Below are 22,043 nucleotides of genomic sequence, written 5' to 3'. Positions count from 1 at the left end.
GCAACTAGGCTCAGGATGCACTTGACAGACCACCAGTAGAAAGGATCGTCTGACAACATGAGCAGCTCCAACTGTTTCATCGTTCGTCATTGTTACAGCACTGTGTGTTAGTTGTAACCATTTCCAGGTGCTCGGATGAAGGACATTTGCCATTTATGTTTACTGGTTTTGACACCCACTCACCTTTACTTCCATTTGTAGTGGTGTCGCAAAAGACAAAACTGGATTTGCTATAAAGTGGAACCGGATTGTCTTCAGCAACAAATCCAGGTTTAGTTTGGGCAGCGACAATGGCCATGTTCCTGTCTGGCGACCTCGGTGTAATCGCCTCAATCCTGTTTTTGCTGTGGAGAGGCACACCATCCCCACTGCTGCTGTGATGGTTTGGGCAGCCATCACATGACAGTCAGGCACCCGACGAGGGATAGTGACAGCTCAGTGATATATTCAGGACATCCTGCAGCCACATGTGTTCCTCTCATGGTGGCTTCCAGGATGCATTTTCCAGCAGGATAATGCTCGGCCGCACACATAAGGGTGTCACAGGAATATCTCCACAACATGAATACATTTTCATGGTCTGCCCAGTTGCCAGATTTATCGCCGCTAGAACATCTGGGACGCCAACTTCCAAAGCATATAAGTTTGCACTTTCTATGGGCTCAGTTATAGCAACTGAGGAGCAGTATGCCACAGGATACCATATGGAACCTGTATTCCTCCATGCCCACCTGCATCACATCTTGAGTCAAAGGTAGAAGTGGCCCAACAGGGTACTGGAGTATTCATGCCTGCCCGTATCGCATCTTGTATCCAAGCTAGAGGCGGTACAGCAGGGTACTAGAGCCTCTTTGCCCACCCATATCACATCTTGTGTCCAAGCTAGAGACGTAACAGGGTACTAGAGTCTCCAGCCTACCCATATCACATCTTGTGTCCAAGCTAGAGGTGGTACAACAGGGTACTGGAGCCTTCATTCAAGGGATCATTTTTCCACAAGATATTATCCTTTTGCTCCAATATCGTAATCACTTACTTATATAAACATTACAATCACATGGAGAAAGTTTCATTCCATTTCAACTATTTCTAGGGGAGGGATTTTTTTTTTACAAGGATACACAGACAGGGCAGATTCCTATGGAATATTCCTATTTTGAGAGAAAATTTGTCCATTTCCATCCAGTCTGTATTTCTAATTATAATTAACATTAAAAGGGCCACTCCAGCAAAAAAAGATTTTTCCATCCCTACCCCTTCCCCCACCTACCTGATTGTCTGTCACACTCTAGAGATCTCCTCTGGGTATTGTAGCCACTTATCAGGCACTATATTGATATATTTTACGCTCACTTTCAAATCAATCCCATAATGCTTCAGCAAAGCATTAGCTAGAATTTATACCATTTCTTCCTTGCTGGGGTAATAGTTTAATTATTATTGCCCTCTATATTCACCAAAATAAGCGTGAGCCCATAAGTATAGAGTCAGGAGGATGAGCTGTGATCTCCTCTCTAATAACTGTGTGATCATCAACAGTAACTGTGACAGGAGTATCTGTGTCCCCCCCTCCTCTAGGCAATTTGGTAGGGTCAATGCAACAGCATAACACACGCTTAAAAATTGCCTGGAAACTTAATACATAACCTCAAAGTAAATAAGAGTTGCTCAGAATTCAGATCACATGACCATCTGAGGAAAAAGAGGCCAGGAGTTTCATATAGAAAGGAATAATTAAAAATTATATATAATGGGAGGGAGAGCTACATAATGAATGAAAAAAAATTACTGGAGTGGCCCTTTAACTAAAATCTCAAGATACTGCAAAGAAAAATAATTTACATCTGCAAGCTCTTTAGGAAGAAAATACCAGCCTGGTAACGTTCCTTCGGGAATCATGTGACAACTACAGAATCTTGCTATTACATTCAACGTGAATGTGTGGATGCATCAACGGCTGTTTAAACATGACAGATTTACACTGTAAGCCCCAGAGACCGTTTTCTATTTTACCCACTACCCTAAAACTCTCAGGGAAAAAAGGAAGAGCTTTAACTTTTCTCTGAAGCAAAAACGTAGCTGCGTTAATCACATATTGTAAGCTACCACAGTCTGCACTTAAAGGGGTTATCCCATTACTCAAAATAGCTTAACAAATCTGTGTTTCCTGGCTGCAACTGATCAGAACATGTGACTGCTGCAGCCAATCACTGGCTACAGGAGGTCACTGTGGCCAGTGATTGGCTTCAGCAGTCACATGACCTGGTTTGCAGCAACCAGGAAAGACCAATTGGTTGTGGAGCAATTTTACGTAATGGGAAAACCCCTTTAAGCAATACGGTATTTATACATTGCATAACGGCATTATTTGTGTTCTGTATGGTGGTAAAACAGGGGCACACAAAAAAAAAACAGCAGGTGATGTATAGTAATACTGGAATTCAATAGTGTTGTAATAAGTTTCACCAGTTATTGAAGAGATGGAATGTGTATGAGTTAGTAATTAACAGAACGTTCTATTTGGTGGTGTCAATAAAGATTACCAATCTATTGGAGGCTTGATTACAAGGCCATATCAACATCAACTTATTATACATGTTGTTCATACCAGCTGTCTGTTTTCCTACCTGTCCAGTGTTCCATAATTTGGTTGTGCTTGGCCCACTGCTCGGTGCTGTGGAGCAGGACTTTGTCTTGCTGAGTTGGATCCTGATGGGGGACCTCTGTGTTCTAAAGAAAGAAATAACAATGATAGCTTCATAAATGCATAAACTTTACTGTTTGTCTTGTTTTATTACTGAGCCATTCTACTTGAGATAATATTTTAATTGTTGTGGTTTTTGAAAAAAAAAAAAAAAAAAGGAAAAAAAGGAAAAAGTTGCAAAAAAAAAAAAAAAAAGGTTAAAAAATGAAGTTCAGAAAATGTAACATGAAATCCGTACAGCCCTACATACTATCAACCGTTTTGTCAGCATTTGCATAATTGCTTGTTCATCAACTGGATGAAAATAATTTGTTTACTGTTTTAAGGAATGCTCATAGCCTCTTAACAGTAGTCACAGCTAGAAATCTGCTTGGTCGGCCACCTTCAATAGCTCATTAAGTTTATTCATACAGCACAGATACATAACACAATAAAAAAGGGTTGGAAGAATGTAGCGACCTCATTATCATCAAAAAGAGCCGTGTATTTTTACATTTTTATTTGGTGTCTCTGAATGCCTTTGAGAGGCTGTAGAAATGTGGAACAATGAATACTATAGATGAAACAGATTTAATAGCATATAAAAAGTGCCAATAAAATATTTAACGTACTAGAAATGATAAGAATGAGGGGGGCAGTAAGTCGTACGACGATTATAAAACTCTAGTAAGGAGCATTAAAAAAAAAAGAAAGAAACATTTTGATGACATTGTCAAAGTTGGAAATGATTATTTATGGGGTTCCCAAGCAAAAAAATATAATGCTTGCACCCATCTACACCCATATCTTTTGCAGACCATAAAGCGTCCGGCTAATAGGCTTTTACTACATATTGGTGGGACCGAGCCTACAGTTTGCATTCACTGTTTATTTCTCTAACCTTTTAACCTGTTTATTAGCATCTCTGTTTTTATTGGCTTGTGGCACAAGAACGAACCGAGTAAGAGTCCTTGTAGACGAGTCAATTCTCGACTGAACGAGCGAGTGAAGTCACCGCTAACCTGTCCGCACTCGTGCAGCCTGTTTAGATAGGCAAATCATCGTTGGCTCGTTCAAATGAGAATGGTTCAGTCCCTGTATAAGTAACTGAGAGGGACTGAACGAGCGCTGCTTAAACCGATTGATTAGCGAATGAGCCAACGATGACTTATGTCTGCATAAAATAAATGACGAACGAAAAGCGAGAGATTCTCATTCATCGTCCTTTCGTTGACTTGCGTTTAGACGGAATGTTTATCACTCGCTTTCGCTTGTTTGAACTATTTTTTCTTGTTAATCGTTTTGTCTAAAAGCACCCTTAGGAGACATACTAGCTTTGCAATACATCAGAAGGCCTATTCATATACACTGAATGGCCACCTTATTAGAAAGACCCATCTAATAGACTGTTGGACGACCACTTTGGGTCTTCGGAACTACAGCAATTTGTCGCAGCATAGAATCCACAAGGTGTTGAAATAGTTCTGCAGGAATATTGGCTCACACCAACAGGAAGCTTCTTGCAGTTAATGCAAATCAGATGGAGGCACTGACATGTTCAAAACAGCTGACAGGGAGAGTTCATTGATATATACTGCGTATGCCAAAAGTTGACTCTCCCAACAGAAATCTGGACTCATCCGACCAGATGATGTTTTTCCACTGCTTAGTGATTTAACTCTTGCACTCTTTTGCTTAATGGAGTCTTGCTTTTCTGTTTCTCTTACATAGCAATGGCAATCGAGCTTGTCGTCTGCTGTTAATAACCCATCTGTACAGAGGAACGATGAGTGCGTTCGACCCATTAGTTGGAGCACCATTATACTCGATGCAGTTTACGTGACAGTGCACCACCTGTCCATCCTCTGACTGCTTTCATTGACTAGTTGCTTACATCCACAGGATCCTGTTTTGCTGGATGCTTTTCCCTAATCAAGCCATTCTCAGTATAGTCATTGAAAACCCCACAAGGTTGGCAGTTTTTGAAATACTGGCCCTAGCTAGTTTGAAGTGGCTCAGATCGCCTAATTTTCACATCCTAATGTGGCTTCACACAAACTGATCTATGGAAAACGCACTTGATTTAATGTTGGATGCCAGGGTCATGTGTCTAATGTCGGCTTCACATGAGCGTGTTTGTGTATGTAATACGCAGTGAACAGAACCAATTGATTTCAAAGGGTTCATTCACACGTACGTAAAAATGCAACCCCCAAAAAACGCAGTATGCTCTACTTTCTTGTACATTTGCGCACCATAAACCCCCAGTGAAGTCAATGGGGAGAGGAGGCCTAGAAGTGCACAATTCGCAAGGAGATGTGCGATATGTTGCGTAAAAAGAACACATCTAGACTAATCAGCCATTTCTGTGCGCCTTTTTTTGCCGTGTGCAAATGAACATGTCTTGTGGGTGGAAAAGTACAGTAAAATATGCCAATGCGTGCGCAAAAAAGCATAGTTCATTCTGCAAAAAGCATATGCTCGTGTGAAGGGGGCCTAATTTCCATACAGGGCAGCTCCAAACTTTAAAGGGCAGTCTCAGGTTATTAGAGGTAGTACAAAATGCTGGCGAAAAAAGCCACCTTTGAATGGCTAATAGAGAGTTAATTATCAAGCCATAAGAGTTTTTAACTAACATAACGGTACCATGTCTTGGCCCCCTTCCACATACCTCTGCGCTGTTCAGGCTGTGCACCAGCTGTGTGTAGAGATAATCAACTAAGGAACCGAGGGGCTAAGAAATGCAGCCAAGAAGCAAGGAAGGCAATGAAATGTTTAGCTGCGATGTGATACCGCTCTCCAATTCAGTGAAAGCTCCTCATTTGGAACTCTAGCTGGTCTAGCTGGATGAGCGAAGAGCCAATAAGCAGCACAATACATGATAGCATGGCGTAGGATCTTATACACATACACTACACAATAGCAAAAAGAGCTTTCCACCATTAATAAAATGTACAGATTCAGGTACTCACTCTAGTCTCCTATACAAGTTAATGGGAGTGTTAGTGCATGGGATTCTGAAAAGAGTTAGATTTTCGTACAGCGCGCGGATTTCAGCAGCAGGCACCGCGGGTACCCAAAAGCTTGCGAGTATGAAAACTACAGCACTCAGCTCCCTGTTATATGCAGGTGACAATTTCCCTTTCAGGGAATCTTCTGTAAAATTGGGCACTTTCCTTGACTTGAGGAGAGACCCTTTACATGCTCTTCTGCATACAGCATGTATCAAGTCTATGAATATGTATGTTGGTATGTATTTTGGTTGGGAAGAGGGTAATTATTAGTTGTGGCTGCACCAGTTAATGCCCCTTTTACATGAGCCGATTTGCATTTTAGATAGGCAGATCATCACTGAGAATCATTCACTTCTCGCTCAGTGCTTCACATTCCTATATATCCTGTTGCACAAGGATGAGGGGCGAAACTTCTGAAACAGCTGTCTGTGTATGGATTCTGGCTTGGTTTTCAATTCCCAATCATTGTTCTAAAGACCTGTATAAAGGGTTAGATGATGATTTGCAGGAATGCTGCCATCCAATAGGTGGCACTGCAGAGGTATTGTTCCATCTCCCTTATTTTACATATTTCCCGGAGGAACATGCATTGGCCTTATAAGTCTCCTCACTCACCTTCTAGGTGCTCTCCCGACCCATCACATTCCTTTATGAAACACTGAGTGGGAGTGTTTAGACGTAACGGGAAGTGAGCGAGCTGCCAATGACTTTTATGCCGGCTGAAACTGAGCGACAAACAAAATGGAAACAAAAAGTGCACGACCGCTTGTGTTTAGATGTAAGGAGTATGTTATTTTTGTGAATTTTCAGCGACAATCGTTACGTGTAAATGGGCCTTTATTCAGAGTAATTTGGACAGTAAGTTAAAGGGATTTGCCCTAAAGACAAAATAGATTACCTTTCAACCAAACGTGTCCTAAACTAACCGGGTCTGGTCCTGGAGACAATTGTTTTTGGCTTATTTGCAGCTGAATAAATTAAAGAGGACATAATATTCTGTAAAACCTTGATGATCTTGCAGTATTAAAATAATAGAATACATACTTACTAGAGATGAGCGGGTATACTCGCTAAGGGCAATTGCTCGAGCGAGCATTGCCCTTAGCGAGTACCTGCCCGCTCGAGAGCAAAGATTTGGCTGCCGGCGGTGGGCGGGGAGCTGCGGGGAGGAACGGAGGGGAGATCTCTCTCTCCCTCTCTCCCCCCCGCTTCCCCCTGCTGACTGCCGCTACTCACCTGTCACCCGCATCGGCAGCCGAACCTTCTCTGCTGAGTGGGGAGATACTCACTAAGGACAATGCTCAATCGAGCAATTGTCCTTAGCGAGTATACTCGCTCATCTCTAATACTTACCATTCCGCGCTGCCCCGCCACTGATGTCTTGCCGGCTCTCCGATACCCGCTGAACTTTGGAGTAATGATGAGCCGACATTGAGTCACATGAGTGCCGAAGCTATTCACCGGCTGAAGGAAGCCTGTGATTGGCTGCAGTGGTCACATGGCCCTTTTGTTGGGAATATCATGCCCAGCTCCTTGCACCCAGTAGTGAAGACCAGGGAAGACCAAAGAGCCAGCAGCGATGGAGGAGTGTGAAAGGGGAAGTATGTATTCTACGATTTTAATACTGAAAGCTCAACAGGGTTTCACAGAATATTAACCCCTTTAATACAAAGTCAATTCAGGGTTTTTGTCTAAAATCTTTGTCTTAACGGAGAGGTAGAAAAACATGGCAGCTTTCTTCCAAAAATTGTGCCGCATTGGTCCCTGGGCTGTCTTTTATATTCCAGCTTACCACAGGTGGACAGGAGTGGTGCAGTTTTTGCAAGAGCGTGATGAAGTTTTTCGAATCATGTATAATCCGCTTTAAAAAAAACACTCCAGTAAGAACTTCTAGACTATATTTTGCCTACCGCATGACCCGGTAAGATTCAATACAATATAAGAATTGCATAACCCTTATAACACTTATTTATTTACCGCACTGAACTGCAAGGAGCCATGGGAAATGGCCAACATTAAGGGTTCGTTTACATGGGCGTATTTACGTAGTGTAATACATTGTGCTGAATCCCCATTGGAGAATTCAGGCAATGAATATTTTTGGCCGTGTGAAACAATACGCAGTACGTTCTATATTCGTGCACCAAAATAGGCCATAGAAGTGAATGGAATGGCGCAAATGAGCAAAAAGGCTGCATATTCACTGCGTGTTTGCGCATCAAAACAATCGGCTCTTCTTTGTATTTCTTTGCGTTTAAATATGCTGCACGTATGCAAAAAACCCACACATGGGCCAAAATACGCAGAGAATAGGCGATTCACGATCCGTGAACATGCTGCGCATTCACCGACCAAAATATGTTCTTGCCCGCTTGAATGAGCAATTTTATCAAACGTTTCCTGGATTGAAATATGGCCCTTAAAACCGCGAGCTTTTATTGAAAACCGACGGTTTTGGGGGATAAATACAAAATTTGTCTCGTTAAATATTTAAGAACAGGTGAGTTGAGCCTTTGATATTTTCAGGCATAAAACAGATGACTGGAAGTCTAATATTTGCACTGAAATGAAATGTCCCCTTGTGCTAATCCATCTGCTTGCTGGATTAAGGTACTTATTATTTGGAAACGGGCAAAGCCATCTATCTGGCAAAGGAATTATAATGCTTCTAATTAAAACATGGAACCACGGCCTTGAATAAATTGCAGAAGAAGGCGCGAGCAGATGTAGGTTTTATTTCTGTAACTAGAGAATAAACCGTAGAGACAAACAGCAATAGAGAAGCATGTGATTTACCGAGTCACCATTCATTTCAGAGACACAATTTCAACCTATTGCAAATAAATATTCTCTGCTGAACGAATACAAAAGCCCCTGATGACCTACTTTACAACTGCACTGTGTCACGTTTTCGTCAAACAGATTATCAACCGTATTTTAAAAGCTTAGCTGGAATTTTAAAGTGCACTCGTCACCTGGACACCATGTGGGGAACCACTCTGGAATGAAGCTGTAGATCACTTACCAGGATTGCAACACATGACTTGTGATTAGTAGGTGGGGTTTACCTGTATTGTGTAATCTTTAAAGGTGTGTTTAGATGGAACTATATGCAAATAAGGAAGATGGAACAATACCTCTGCAGCGCCACCTATTGGATGCCAGCATTCCTTCAAATCAGTGTTCGACTAGAGATGAGCGAGTATACTCGGTAAAGGCAATTGTTCGAGCGAGCATTAACTTTATTGAGTACCTGGCCGCTCGAGATGAAAGGTTCGGGTGCCGGCGCGGGGGAGCGGTGAGTAGCAGCTGTCAGCAGGAGGGAGCGGGGGGGGGGGGGGGGGGGGGGGGGGGGAGAGGGAGAGAGAGAGATCTTTGTTTGAACACATCTATTGAAGGAGAACTCACCACCTCCCGTGGTAACCTGTTCCACTCATTGATCACCCTCACCGTCAGAAAGTTTTTTCTAATATCTAATCTGTCTCCTCCTTTTCAGTTTCATCCCATTGCTTCTAGTCTTTCCTTGTGCAAATGAGAATAGGGCTGATCCCTCTGCACTGTGACAACCCTTCAGATATTTGTGGACAGCTATTAAGTCTCCTCTCAGCCTTCTTTTTTGCAAGCTAAACATTCCCAGATCCTTTAACCGTTCTTCATAGGACATAATTTGCAGACCGCTCACCATCTTGGTAACTCTTCTTTGAACTTGCTCCAGTTTGTCTATGTCTTTTTTAAAGTGGGGTTCGCAGAACTGGACACAGTATTCCAGATTAGGTCTGACTAAGGAGTAGTAGAGGGGGATAATTACCTCACGTGATCTAGACTCTATGCTTCTCTTAATACATCCCAGAATTGTGTTTGCCTTTTTGGCTGCTGCATCACGTTGTTGACTCATGTTCAGTCTATGATCTATTAGTATACCCAAGTCTTTTCACATTTGCTACTGCTTAGCCCAATTCCTCCCATTCTGTATGTGCTTTTTTCATTTTGCTTGCCCAGATGTAGGAATTTGCATTTCTCCTTGTTAAATAACATTCTGTTCCATCCCTATACCAATGGAGAGAAAAAGTAAATTTGATCTGCAATCTAGAAGAGCTAACAAGCTGGGCAAGGGGTACACACGAGGACTTTATCCTAACATGGCACCCTTGGAAGGAGGCGAGGAGGGAACATTATCTCCCTCTGCACTGGCCTCCTGATTGAGATGGAGGAGAGGCTGATTTGTCTATCCCCTGCTGCGGTGGCTGAGGTGGACCTCGGCCGTTTGACAACGAGACTGGGTCTTCGAAGTAGACGAGGTAACATAGCTTCGAATGAGATGGAGAAAGCGTCCTTCATGACCCAATGTAGAGCTCCCCACCTACCCCTTACCTCCTATCCCTTTTCTACATCTTTTTGAATACTCTCTTCCCTAGTGTAAGCCATCTCTCCTAGCTTTGTGTCGTCGGCAAATTTGATCAGTTTTCCATCAATTCCCTCCTCCAGATCATTTATAAAAATGTTGAACAACACTGGGCCTAGGACAGAGCCTTGTGGTACCCTACTTGATACATTCTTCCACTTGGATGTGCAGCCATTTGTGACCACTCTTTGAGCACGATCACTCAGCCAGTTGTGAATCCACCTAACAGGTGCCTTGTCAATCTCATATTTGGTCATTTTTTTCAATAAGTATGGTATTAGATACTTCGTATATCTTGACTTTAGTAAAGCATTTGACAATATCCACCGCATTTTCCTGATCAACCCAGTCAGTGATTCTGTCATAGAAGAAAATTAGATTAGTCTGGCATGACTTGTTTGTTACAAACCCTTGCTGGCTCTGGTTAATTACTCTATTTTTATTCAAGTACTTGCATACATGCTGTTTAATAATTTGTTCAAAGATCTTTCCCAGTATACAAGTCAGGCTCACAGGCCTGTAGTTTCCCAGATCCACCTTCTTCCCTTTCTTGAAGATAGGGACAACATTTGCCCTTTTCCAATTTTCTCGGACCTCTCCTATTCCCCATGAATTTTTAAAGATTATGGCGAGTGGTTCAGCAATTACCTCTGCTGCTTCATTTACTATCCTAGGAAATAATTCATCTGGACCTTGAGACTTGAATTCATTTAAGTTAGCTAAGTGTTCCCTCACCATCTCTCTACTTATAGATGCCTGCATTCTTTTATTCCCTCAATAGCACAGGGAAGATCAGTTGATATTCCATCTACTTTCTGAGAGAAAACAGATACAAAATAGAAATTTAAAAGTTCGTCCTTCTCCACATCATTCTTAACCAATTCACCATTTTCATTTTGTAAGCAATCCAATAGCATCTTTGACTTTTTTTAAAATTGTTTTTAGCCTCTGTTGCAAGCCTCAATTCATTATCAGTTTTAGCTTTTCTGACACTTGCCCTACAGTTTCTGCAGACATCATTATATTCTTCTGTAGATATTTCCCCCTTTCCATTTGCTAAACATATTTTTCTTCGTTTTCAACGTGTGTAGGTTTTGTGTTCATCCATCCTGGTTTCTTTAAATGCTTCCCGTTCTTCCTTCTTCTAGGGATTGTTAACGATCATGCTTTGAGAATCTCATTTCGCAATATTTCACAACCTTCTTGGACATTTCTTGGAATTTCCTTTGGGTGAAATGTTCATGTTATTTTAGCCATCAGTCTAAGGTCCAATGTCCACTTGTGGATTTTAATTATAAAATCCGCACGTGGCCCTTGCATGGGAGATCTGCAGCTCTAGCTGCCCATAGGGATGCATTAGCATCCGTGGGGCAACTTAATGCATGCAGATGTTATTTTTCCCGGCATGGGGGTTGCACGCACGGGAAGAAATCACAGCATGCTCCATTCTCCTGCGGATCCCGCAGGGACGGCTTCCATTGAAGTCAATAGAAGCCGTCCCTGACATGGCACACCCGCAGCTGTCACAGTGGAGTTGCCGCGGATCCGTGGAAAAGCAGGGGATTCAAAAACAAAAAAGTGAGCAATGCGCATGCACCAGGTGCGTCGGCTGGCGCTCCCAGACGCATCCGCCAAGCTGAAGAAAGAAGATCCAGCCGGCTCAGAGGAGATCTACGCTGGACCCAGAGAGGTAAAAACCAGTCTTTTCCTCTCCATGTCCGCCGGCATGCACGGATACCACTGTGGGATTAAGCAGTGGAATCTGTGTATGCAAGTGGACAGGAGGCCCAAGTAGTGCACTGCACTGTTTTAGTCAAAACTTTTTGGGGTGCATTTTTGGGTGCTAGAATTGCAGTGACCAGATTGATGCTGGCTGTCAGTGTAAAGTTATTCACACACAATAACATTGTGCTATTTCAGCTCCAATTGTTTTTTTTGTGTTTTTTTTAAAGCAGCATGCTCTTGATGTGGCAATATATTAATGTGTTTTCCATTCTTATGGCCTAATGCCCATGGACGGATTTCTGCAGTGTTTCACCTAATAGCTCAATGTACGCGCTGCAGAATTCTACCGTAGAATTCCGCAGTGTGAAAGAAATCATGGCATGTTCTAATTGCCGCAGAAAAACGCGTGGCCGGCTTCCATTGTAGTTAATGGAAACCGTCCGTCATGCGATACTTCACCTGTGAGCACAGTGGAAGCATCACGTGATTATTAGTCACCGTCGGCGCGTCATGCGCTGCGGATCCGGAGAGGCAAGTATGGGGTCTTGTGGGGCGCCATGTTGGACTCCGCTGCGATATTCCGCTGGCGGAGTCCGCCACGGCCGTGGGAATGAAGCCTATGGCTTTTGTTGGTGTTTTCTTCAAATACATATAAAACAGCAGTAATAACAAGAAAAACATAAAGGTGGTCTTAGAAATAGGTAGTCTTCAGATTGATGGTTGGCAGTGAGATAAAGTCTTATTATTGCACCAGAAAAAATGCTGAGAAAGAGCGCTAAAATATATTTAAACATGCAAACTGGGAAAGCAAAATTCAATGAAGACATTTGAGAGGTACTGAACCTGTTAATACAATAAGGCTTACCTTCTTCAGCAATTACTGTGAGGGTTACTGTATTCCCAGCATCTTTTATGAGTTGCACAATGTTATCATGCGACAGCTCTACAATGGATTGGCCGTTAACAGCCGAGATCCTGTCTCCCACTTTTAGCTTTCTGCAACGGTCAGCAGGACTACCCTCTATTACACGTCCAATCTTGTGAGGAATGACTGTAACGAGAAACCCAGGAAGTTACATTTTCAGCTTGGCCATAATTATGCAGGTAAAAAAAAATAGTTTTTGGAAGCATTAACAGTCATTCTACCCATTGACAACATTCACACTCCACCATATGAGATAGCTTGGGTTGCAAAGTGGGAATGTTGCCTAAACAGATGATTCTGGAAAAGTGAAATCCACTCCAATGAGCCCTACAAACTATAGCTAGGGGTTCATAAGAACTGCTGCACGGTGTTCAGGAATGCTACGCTCATACTCACCTGCCTCCCCGTTCTTTAATGGACCAAGAACAGTAGTCTGCTTTAGAAAACAATTGTATTTCCCACGAAATAAAAATTTTGAAGCATCTTTCATGGAACCGTGCAAGGAATTCATAGGACTTTTTACCAGAATTCTGACATTAAAAAGTTACGCAAGTCCCACTTATATAAATGTTCGGAACTTTTCTGAATTTTGGAAAACCTGGGTGGGAATTGGTGGGAAAGGCAGGGCCATGTATGGCCAATCAAACTCAGTATAATTTACAGCAGAAATTGGCGTAAAATATAGAACAAATCGATGGCAGGTTTCACATGCCACAGATTTCAGCAAGTGGTGTATGATGGATCCAAGATGAGTCAAATGTATTAAGACTTGCACCTCTCATTGCATTTGGCACGTTACGCCATCGTCACTTATTTAACCCTTTCCAATCCAATTTTGAATTCAGGGTTTTCTAAAAGGCTTTCTCTTTTTGCTGTTATACAACGGTGCCATCTGCTGGCTAAAGCCAGTGTGTGTGCGCCAGAAAGACTCCAACAGCGGAGTGACTGGCAATAGACAGTAAGAATACCATGTCGGATGTCTTCTGACATTGGAGCTGTACAAGCTTCAATCAGAATGTAGGAAGACGTCAGACAGTGAATTGGAAAGGGTTAAGACCAGTATGCAAAGCAACAGTCTTGGAAAAATGTACTCTATTATGTTGTGTTGATCCTGTTATTCTTCATAGAAATGCGCAGTTGCAATCAAAATTAGTCTAGCCAATTGCAAATTAGGTTCATTTACCAATCTTAAAAAAATTCAGCTGTTTGCAAAAAAACAATCAAACAAAAAATTTGAAAAGTTCAACACAACTAATATAACAAGTAGTTTCTCCAAATTCAATACGAAATACCACTTTTAATAACTACTGCAGACTCAGAGTTATTCAACTCCTTGAAGAGAATTCCTCACAAGAGTACCCATTTACAAATCAGGTGTTGACCCAAGCACACCTGATGCAAGTAATCAAGGGCTTCATTAGTTTTATCAGGTGTGCTTTAGATAAAACAATATATACCTGGACTGGCTAGGGCTTTGCAACCAGCTTTGATTGCGTGTTACAAATATGACGAAGTCAAAAAAAAGCGGTCCAAAACATTAAGAGAAAAGATCATTACTTTGTACATACAATTAACAGAATAAAAATATAGCAAAAGCCACTAAATGTCCCCCGGGGATGCAGCTGGAAGCATAGTTCACAAGTTCAAAGTTAAAGGAACACTGGCTAAACTACCTGGACGTGGAAGAAAGAAGAAGCTATCACTAGCTGCCAACAGATTCCTGAAAAGGCAGATTGTCAAAACCCCTAGAGTGATGGCAGAAGACATGTAAAAAGATTTGGTGGCAGCAGACACTGGGGTTTTAATTTGCACAGTAAAGTGCATACTAAACCCTAAAGGTGTTCATGCCTGAACTCCAAAGATTGAACCAGAAGCACAAGAAAAGTTGTCTCCAAAATGCTCAAAACCATACACATTCATTGTTAAAAAAACAAGAACCTAGAAGGCGACTTTAAGATCGTTCTTCTAATCCCTCCACAATTCTAATTATCTGAGATGTAACTGCATGCCAAGTTTTGCAGTAAAACAGCAACTCCTTCTAGGTGTTTGATTTCTTATCATTAAGTTTACATTCTCACGAGCGTTCATATGAACTCCATTCTTTTGAATTGAGTCATACACATGAGCGATGTTTTCCCTCAGGGCAATGCTGCGGGGTAAAAAAAAAAATTGCTGCATGTCCTATTTTTCTGCATTTCCCAAGAACACATCAACCATTGTTTTCATTAAGACAATCAAACATCGCATGGCGTGCAATCTTCATGCTGTGCGATGTGATGTTTCCCAAATCAATGGGAAACACTTGCTGATCCTCTGACATGCGTGAAACAAGCATTGGAGGACCACAATTTCACAGAAGTGATGCGGGACGCCTTTGCATGAAAAATGCCTCTTATCCACGGGTGAAACGCTTGTTGATAATTGTGATATTGGGCCAGGTTTCTCGGTCCAATATCGTGTTGGCCCGTGTCAATGTAGCCAAAGAGTATAAATAAACCACAGACGTTTTTGAGCAAAACAAACTTTTTGGGCCTATGGATCAGTGGTTTGTCTGAAACAGGTGAAGATCATGAAACATAATGAAGATCATGCTGAAAAGAACACCCTGCCTACAGTGAAGCATCGTGGAGATACTCTGGGGATGCTCTGCTTCCTCTGGCATTAGAAACCTCCAGCACGTGGAGGGCAAGATGGATTTAATTAAGTATTAAGAAATCCTAGATGAAAATGTCATACCTTCTGTGAGGAAGCTGAAGCTTGGGTGTTATTGGACCTTCTAACTGGACAATGATCCCAAGTATATCTCAAAGTCCACTAAGGCTTGGTTTCAGAAGTCTTGAAAGATTCTTGAGTGGCCGTCATAGTTGTCTGACTTGAACCCCATTGGAATTGGGGATGGTGGGATTTGAAGAATGCGGCTACAGCATGCGAACCCAAGACCATTAGTGAATTGGAACGGACTGCCCATGAGGAACGATCTAAGATTCCTCAGGAACGCTGTCAGAAGTTTCTGTCTGGTTATGCATCACATTTGCAGATGATCATCACAGCAATAGGTGCTCTACTAAAAACTAAACACTTGTCATGAAGGGGTTGAATAATTCTGAGATTGCAGTAGTCCTCAAAGTGGCATTTTATATTGCATTTGGAGAAACCATGTGTTATATTTTTTGAATTGAGCTATTTAAATTGTTCTTGCTTTTTTTTGTTAACGGCTATTTTGGCAAACAATCCCAATTTCTAGTGTGGGGTGTATACGTTTGATTGCAATTGTGTGTATAAAATGACAATTAAGTGTTACTAGTTGGAGGATGGGGGAATGGTGTCCCTACACAGTGTGACACAGTCCAGTCAATACTGACAGTTTCAGAATGTGCACACACCACTTTGACAAGAGGAATGGTAACACCTAGTTGTCAGTTTATTCATACATTTTGGAGGAAGAACAACAGAGGAATGGAACAATGCAGAGTTATAAGATAAGGTGATTCAAGATTGTTACTTTATGGGGAATACAAGTATTTACTAAAACAGACATGTCAGTAGAGCTGTCTGGTCTTCTATAACCAGTAGACCATGAACATCCAGGAGGCCCATGACTGGTCAGATTGTGGTTACGTTGAACAAGTGTCATGATGAGTAATCCCAATGCTACAAACCCATTAAACATTTTAATTTTGTATAGGAAAAGACATGATATTATTAATATGATAGTAAGCAATGGTTAAATATAAAAATTCACTCTAAAAAATAGGTTGAGCTAAGACGACTGAACCTTAATAGAACATTAATATTCAGGCAAATTTCTGTACTGTGAGCTAATTGACTCGTGTTCCTGTGTGCCGTACTCAGCACTGTGAGGTATTGTTAATGCACCCAACATCTGTTTGAGCACATTAACTATAAACCACACTGAAGGATAATGCATAGCAGCACTGGCCAGATGGATTTTCAGCTGAGACACAACATCAACGCTAATAATATTTACCCAGGATTTTGTGTATTGTGATGGAAAGCGCATGGAGGTAAACACACAGGAAAAGCTTAATATGGATCCGGGGCTAACACAAAAAAATAAGAAGAACCAGGTGAGAAGAAAAAAAATTCACAGAACTGCAAAATGTAAAAACGGGCCCCACTTCTGAGGGTCTGACCGCCACTAAAGGGGAGATAATGGCCGACTACTGACAACCAAGTAATAAACTTGCAAAATTGTCTGAAAAATTACATAGAAATCTTAAAAACAGAACAACAAAATCTAAAGGCGTTTTATACTCTCATCGGAATGGAGATGGGGTGCAACGTTCTAGTATAACATTATGCCAATTTGTTCTTTGGACTTCATGGACCAAACAAGGAGGCTTTGAAATTTTCTACTGTAGGCAAAACTCCAAAAACTGAGAAGGGGTATATGTATTAGAAAGTAGAATCCTAATCAGATTCCCATCTCCCGAGAGCTATTATTTTGTAAGCCGGGGACACTTATGCATCAGTAGTAATGAAATGCTCTTACCTTCAGGAGTGCCAAGCAACAGATTACTAGATCAGTGTATCAGGATTCGAACCAGTGACCTCCTGCACCCCAATCTATTGAGCTGTTCAGCATGCTGGATAAGCTCCCCTGAGTCCCGATACCATGTCTCCTGTTCCATGTTCTTGGATCTGTGTCTTCCCTAAGTCCACCCCGTGTCTTGTACCTTCCCCAATTAGTTTCCTATATAAACCTGGCCCTGTTCCCTCCTTCCTTGCGTGTTTATTGTGCCCTGTGCCTCTAACCAAGCTACTTCTCTACCAACTGCTGCCCTTGCTAAATAGATCGTCATCTTGTGTACCAAACCTCGGCTTTTCCTCTCGACTACGTTACTGCTGTAACCCTCTGAGCTGCACTGCCATCTTGTGTACCAGACTTAGTCTCTTTCGTGACTACATTACTGCTCAAACCCTCTGTGCTGCACCGTCATCCGGTGTACCAGACCTCCTTGACCATGGTTTCTGCCAGCAGTGGTTACAACAAGTGACTTCAGTCCTGCACCAGATTGTGACACAGTGTTTCCCAACTCCAGTGCTCAAAGCACCCCAACAGGTCATGTTTTCAGGATCTCCTATGGTAAGAACACCTGTGGCAATGTCTGAGGCACCGGCAATAATTACATCACCTGTGCAACACTGAGAAAATCCTGAAAACATCACCTGTTGGGGTGCCTGAGGATTGGGGTTGGCAAACACTGTACTAGCTTATGTTATTTACATTTACAACCCTACCCCCATTCCCAAAAAAGGGGGAAGGCTTCAATTTAATAGAAAAGGAAATGCAGCAACATTATGTTTCTTCATCATGTCCTAATGTTCCTTACTACATAAAGCCTCATGCACGTAGCTGCACGGTAGCACATGGAATTCCTGCAGGTTCACACTACGGACACGGAGGCACTCCATGTACTGCTGTATAGGGCTTGATAAAGCGCCATATTATGAAGATTTAATCTTGTAGAAGAAAGTCCAACAGAAAAACATCTAAAATTAAAATTTCTGGCTGCATTAGGCCTAATTCTGAATATTATAGAAGATAGTAGCTACAACAGGCTATACATTTCCTTAAAGCGCATGACACAGTAATGCCTGGCTCCTCACAATGATAGAAGGTGTGAGGTATAGAAATACAAATATCTTACCTCCCGGAGGAAAGAGAATTGGCAAAAAAACTGCAATCCGGGTGTATAGGTAGGTTATTAATAACACTATAGAAGGCACTTACTTGGATGAGGAGTTCGTGAACGACAAGGGACACCCCTTAAGTATCAATGTTCACTTTGAAAATACCACAAGGCTGTCCAGGCAGAAGTTCAAAGGAGATGGACAGATCCAATTAATTCCGGGAAGACGACATGGTATAACCAGTAAAGGATAGTACAACACGTTTTGGAGGACATACAGGTGGATTAGCCTCCAGATTACCAGTGGACACAGATAAATAAAGTGAGTGACCGGAAATGTGTGCGCACTCACGCACATAAGTGTAAGTTCGTGCACCTGTGGGCCTGCGAGCGCTCCGACATGGGGCCGGAAGAACATGGCCACCAGAAGTGCGCGAATGCATACACACCGGAAATGATACATTGGGAACAACTGCAAATTCGTGCGCTCGCTCCAAAATACCAGAAATGACCATAGTCCTAGTGATGAGAACAACATTCTGTGTACAGGTCCCAACTTTTTGGCAGTGATGTACCAGTAATTATAGTGTAGTGTGCTGCTGAGGTGACAATCTTCCCATGCATCCATGTGTGTCACGAAACATAAAACGTGTTTACATTACAAATAAATAATTATTCAAATGCTGAAGCAGTAAAATACATAAAATAGATAAATCATAGAAAAATGACAAGAGTCATAAACCGAAAAACATAAAATAAGTTAAAATATGTTGTCACAAGGTAAAATATATAATATACCTATAATACAACTGAAAAGGAGTTTTTAGCATTCAAAATAATTAAAATATAGGGCAAAATAAAAAGTTTAAATTAAAATTATGGATTTGTCCATCTCCTTTGAACTTCTGCCTGGACAACCTTGTGGTATTTTCAAAGTGAACATAGATAGCTTGCGAACTCTTCACCCAAGTAAGTGCCTTCTATGCTTTTATTCATAACCCATTTAGGCACCCGGATCGCCGTTTTTACTTTCGCCAATTCTTTTTCCCGTCTTTGCAGTCGAGGTACTGGCGTCCCGTTGGTTCTCCACCTTGACACTCTACCTCCCTGTCCTTATGGATGCAATCAGGGATTAGGTGGGCCATTACCACGTTACTTTGAAGGCGAACCAGGAATAGTGGAGTGTCGGCCTGTCTCGTTTTTCCACAACTTTTATACATTAATCTGTGCCAACCTTTATCTCCATTCTTGGGGGCGCTGTCCTAACTGCTTTTGTATCTTACCTCCTGGAGGGGGTTTATTCTTAGAGGTCAAAATGACAAAGCCAAAGCCTTCATTTTCCTTTCTCTGTAAGACGACTTCATAAGCCTCTGCGGGTGGTTTAGGTACAGTAGTCACTTCAATTCGGTTTAACCTGGGTGAGCCGTTGAGGGCAGGAGTAGTGCTTTGTGGGTCCTCCTCTTCTTGCTGTTTTTCTGTGAATGAACACATATTACATTCAAGCATGTAAAATCACATGACATATGTTGTGTTTGGATCTTGTTTTTTATGAAATAACCATTGGTATCACCTAGAAATTCTTAGTTTCAAGGATTTTGTTTTTTACTCCGGCTGTATGTTCAGAAAGATCTGACTGTACCCGGTCCAAACAAACCAGTGATTCTGCGTAGTGCCGCACTCAGGCTGAAAAAGCAGATTGAGATTCCCAAGTATTCAGCCACTTGTCAACACAGCCTAGTCTTCCCACACTATTCATTACCTATCATGCATATAGAGGAAGGTAACCATAGAGCTTTACTCTATCCTCCTTCTACGAGGTCAGTAACCACCAATTTAGAGCTTCAGATCTCCATACTATAAGGCCATTTCCACACAGGCAACAGCAATATCGCTGCTACGTACACACTATTTCGTAGCGTCAGTGATGCTTTTTTCTTGGGAAAAATGTAGCATCACGTCACTGTAATAAAATTGTACAATTTTGTAGCGAAAAAGTTAAAGGGGTTGTCCCGCGCCGAAACTGGTTTTTTTTTCTTCAATAGCCCCCCCGTTCGGCGCGAGACAAACCCGATGCAGGGGTTTAAAAAAAACAAAAACGGATAGTACTTAGCCGAATCCCCGCGCTCCGGTGACTTCTTACTTACCTTGCGAAGATGGCCGCCGGGATCTTCACCCACGGTGGACCGCAGGTCTTCTCCCATGGTGCACCGTGGGCTCTGTGCGGTCCATTGCCGATTCCAGCCTCCTGATTGGCTGGAATCGGCACACGTGACGGGGCGGAGCTACGAGGAGCAGCTCTCCGGCACGAGCGGCCCCACTCAGAAGGGAGAAGACCGGACTGCGCAAGCGCGTCTAATCCGGCGATTAGACGCTGAAATTAGATGGCACCATGGAGACGGGGACGCTAGCAACGGAGCAGGTAAGTGAATAACTTCTGTATGGCTCATATTTAATGCACGATGTATATTACAAAGTGCATTAATATGGCCATACAGAAGTGTATACCCCCACTTGCTTTCTCGGGACAACCCCTTTAATAGGACTTTCTAATGTTTAAGAAAAAAAAAAGGCATCACACGAAAATCACAAGTTTGTGCTATGTGATGCAATAAACAAGACGGCTCTATAGGGAAACATGAGCCTTAAAAAAAAAAAAAAGCAAATCGCGGCTTTATAGAGCATGTTGCGATTTTGTAGTCTCGCAATGTAGCAGCCTACAAAACATTGCTCGTGTGGAGCAACCCATAGGAAAGCATGGGCTTCACATACATGTGATTTGTGTTGCACAGCTGCATCGCTACAAAATTGGGCGAGAAAATCGCCTGTGTGGAAGTGGTCTTATAATCATGGAAGACATAGAAATAATTTGAAATTACACATTCCTTCCTTCAGCCCTATCTTACAACGAATGCTTAGTGGAAATGCCCTTATAGCCTATAATTCGATGGGACAGTATTGCAGCTTCCATTCAATGAATGCTATGAAAATAATACAGAATGTGCCATGTGTTAATGAGGCGTGACAATGTAATATTTTATCATTCAGTCATTCTTGAAAAATAACAAACAGGACAGCTCTTTAACTCCTTAAAGGGCTTCGGTCAGCAAAAAAAAATAAAAAGCTATACTTACCTGTGCCTTATTGAGCCGTTCACCAGGAAGCTGCTGCTCTTCTCCTGTCCTTCCTGCAGCCTTTCTATCGCAGGGCAGAAGCTGGCAAAGTTCCAGCTTCCGCCACTGCTTCAACCACTACCGGGCGGCAAGTACTGCTGCCCGGGCAGTGGGCGACATGTCACAAGTGACGCGTCGCCCACTGACTGGCTTGGCCAGCGTACTTGGACAGCTTCATATTACAGGACAGTCCTGGCGTCAGCGCGCAAGTGCCAATGGGAGATGACCCCTCACGTGCCAAGTAAATAAGGGAGGGAAGAAATACAATGGATTAGGTAAATTTACTTTGTTTTTTAAATGCTTTCTTCCCACAGGTTAGAATGTACAGGGATGCAGAGCAGGATGCAGGGTACAGGTAAAAAAAAAAAGTGGTTTTGCCGACAGAGCCCTTTTAAGGACATGCCCTATTTTGGACCAAACCATGTGACAATTTTCAGGACATTCAAAAACATAGTATGTAAGGCAAAAAA

The 22,043-nt window shown here is 42.2% G+C and overlaps 1 protein-coding gene across 3 annotated transcripts in view; it reads right to left on the bottom strand.

Moving 5' to 3' along the window:
* MAGI3 (membrane associated guanylate kinase, WW and PDZ domain containing 3) overlaps window positions 1-22,043 on the bottom strand; it is a 298,048-nt gene that overhangs the window by 19,082 nt on the left and 256,923 nt on the right. For all 3 annotated transcript variants that reach the window (XM_066600061.1, XM_066600062.1, XM_066600063.1), the window contains exons 15-17: window positions 19,687-19,878; window positions 12,690-12,875; window positions 2,628-2,730 (exon numbers count right to left, since the gene is read on the bottom strand). In XM_066600061.1, the coding sequence (XP_066456158.1) occupies window positions 2,628-2,730; window positions 12,690-12,875; window positions 19,687-19,878 (481 nt within the window). The remainder of the gene's footprint in view (window positions 1-2,627; window positions 2,731-12,689; window positions 12,876-19,686; window positions 19,879-22,043) is intronic.

Source organism: Eleutherodactylus coqui, chromosome 4 (genome assembly GCF_035609145.1).
Source record: "Eleutherodactylus coqui strain aEleCoq1 chromosome 4, aEleCoq1.hap1, whole genome shotgun sequence".
Taxonomy (NCBI): domain Eukaryota; kingdom Metazoa; phylum Chordata; class Amphibia; order Anura; family Eleutherodactylidae; genus Eleutherodactylus; species Eleutherodactylus coqui.
The sequence above is the reverse complement of the archived record's forward strand: the minus strand, read 5'-3'. Positions and strand labels throughout refer to the sequence as shown.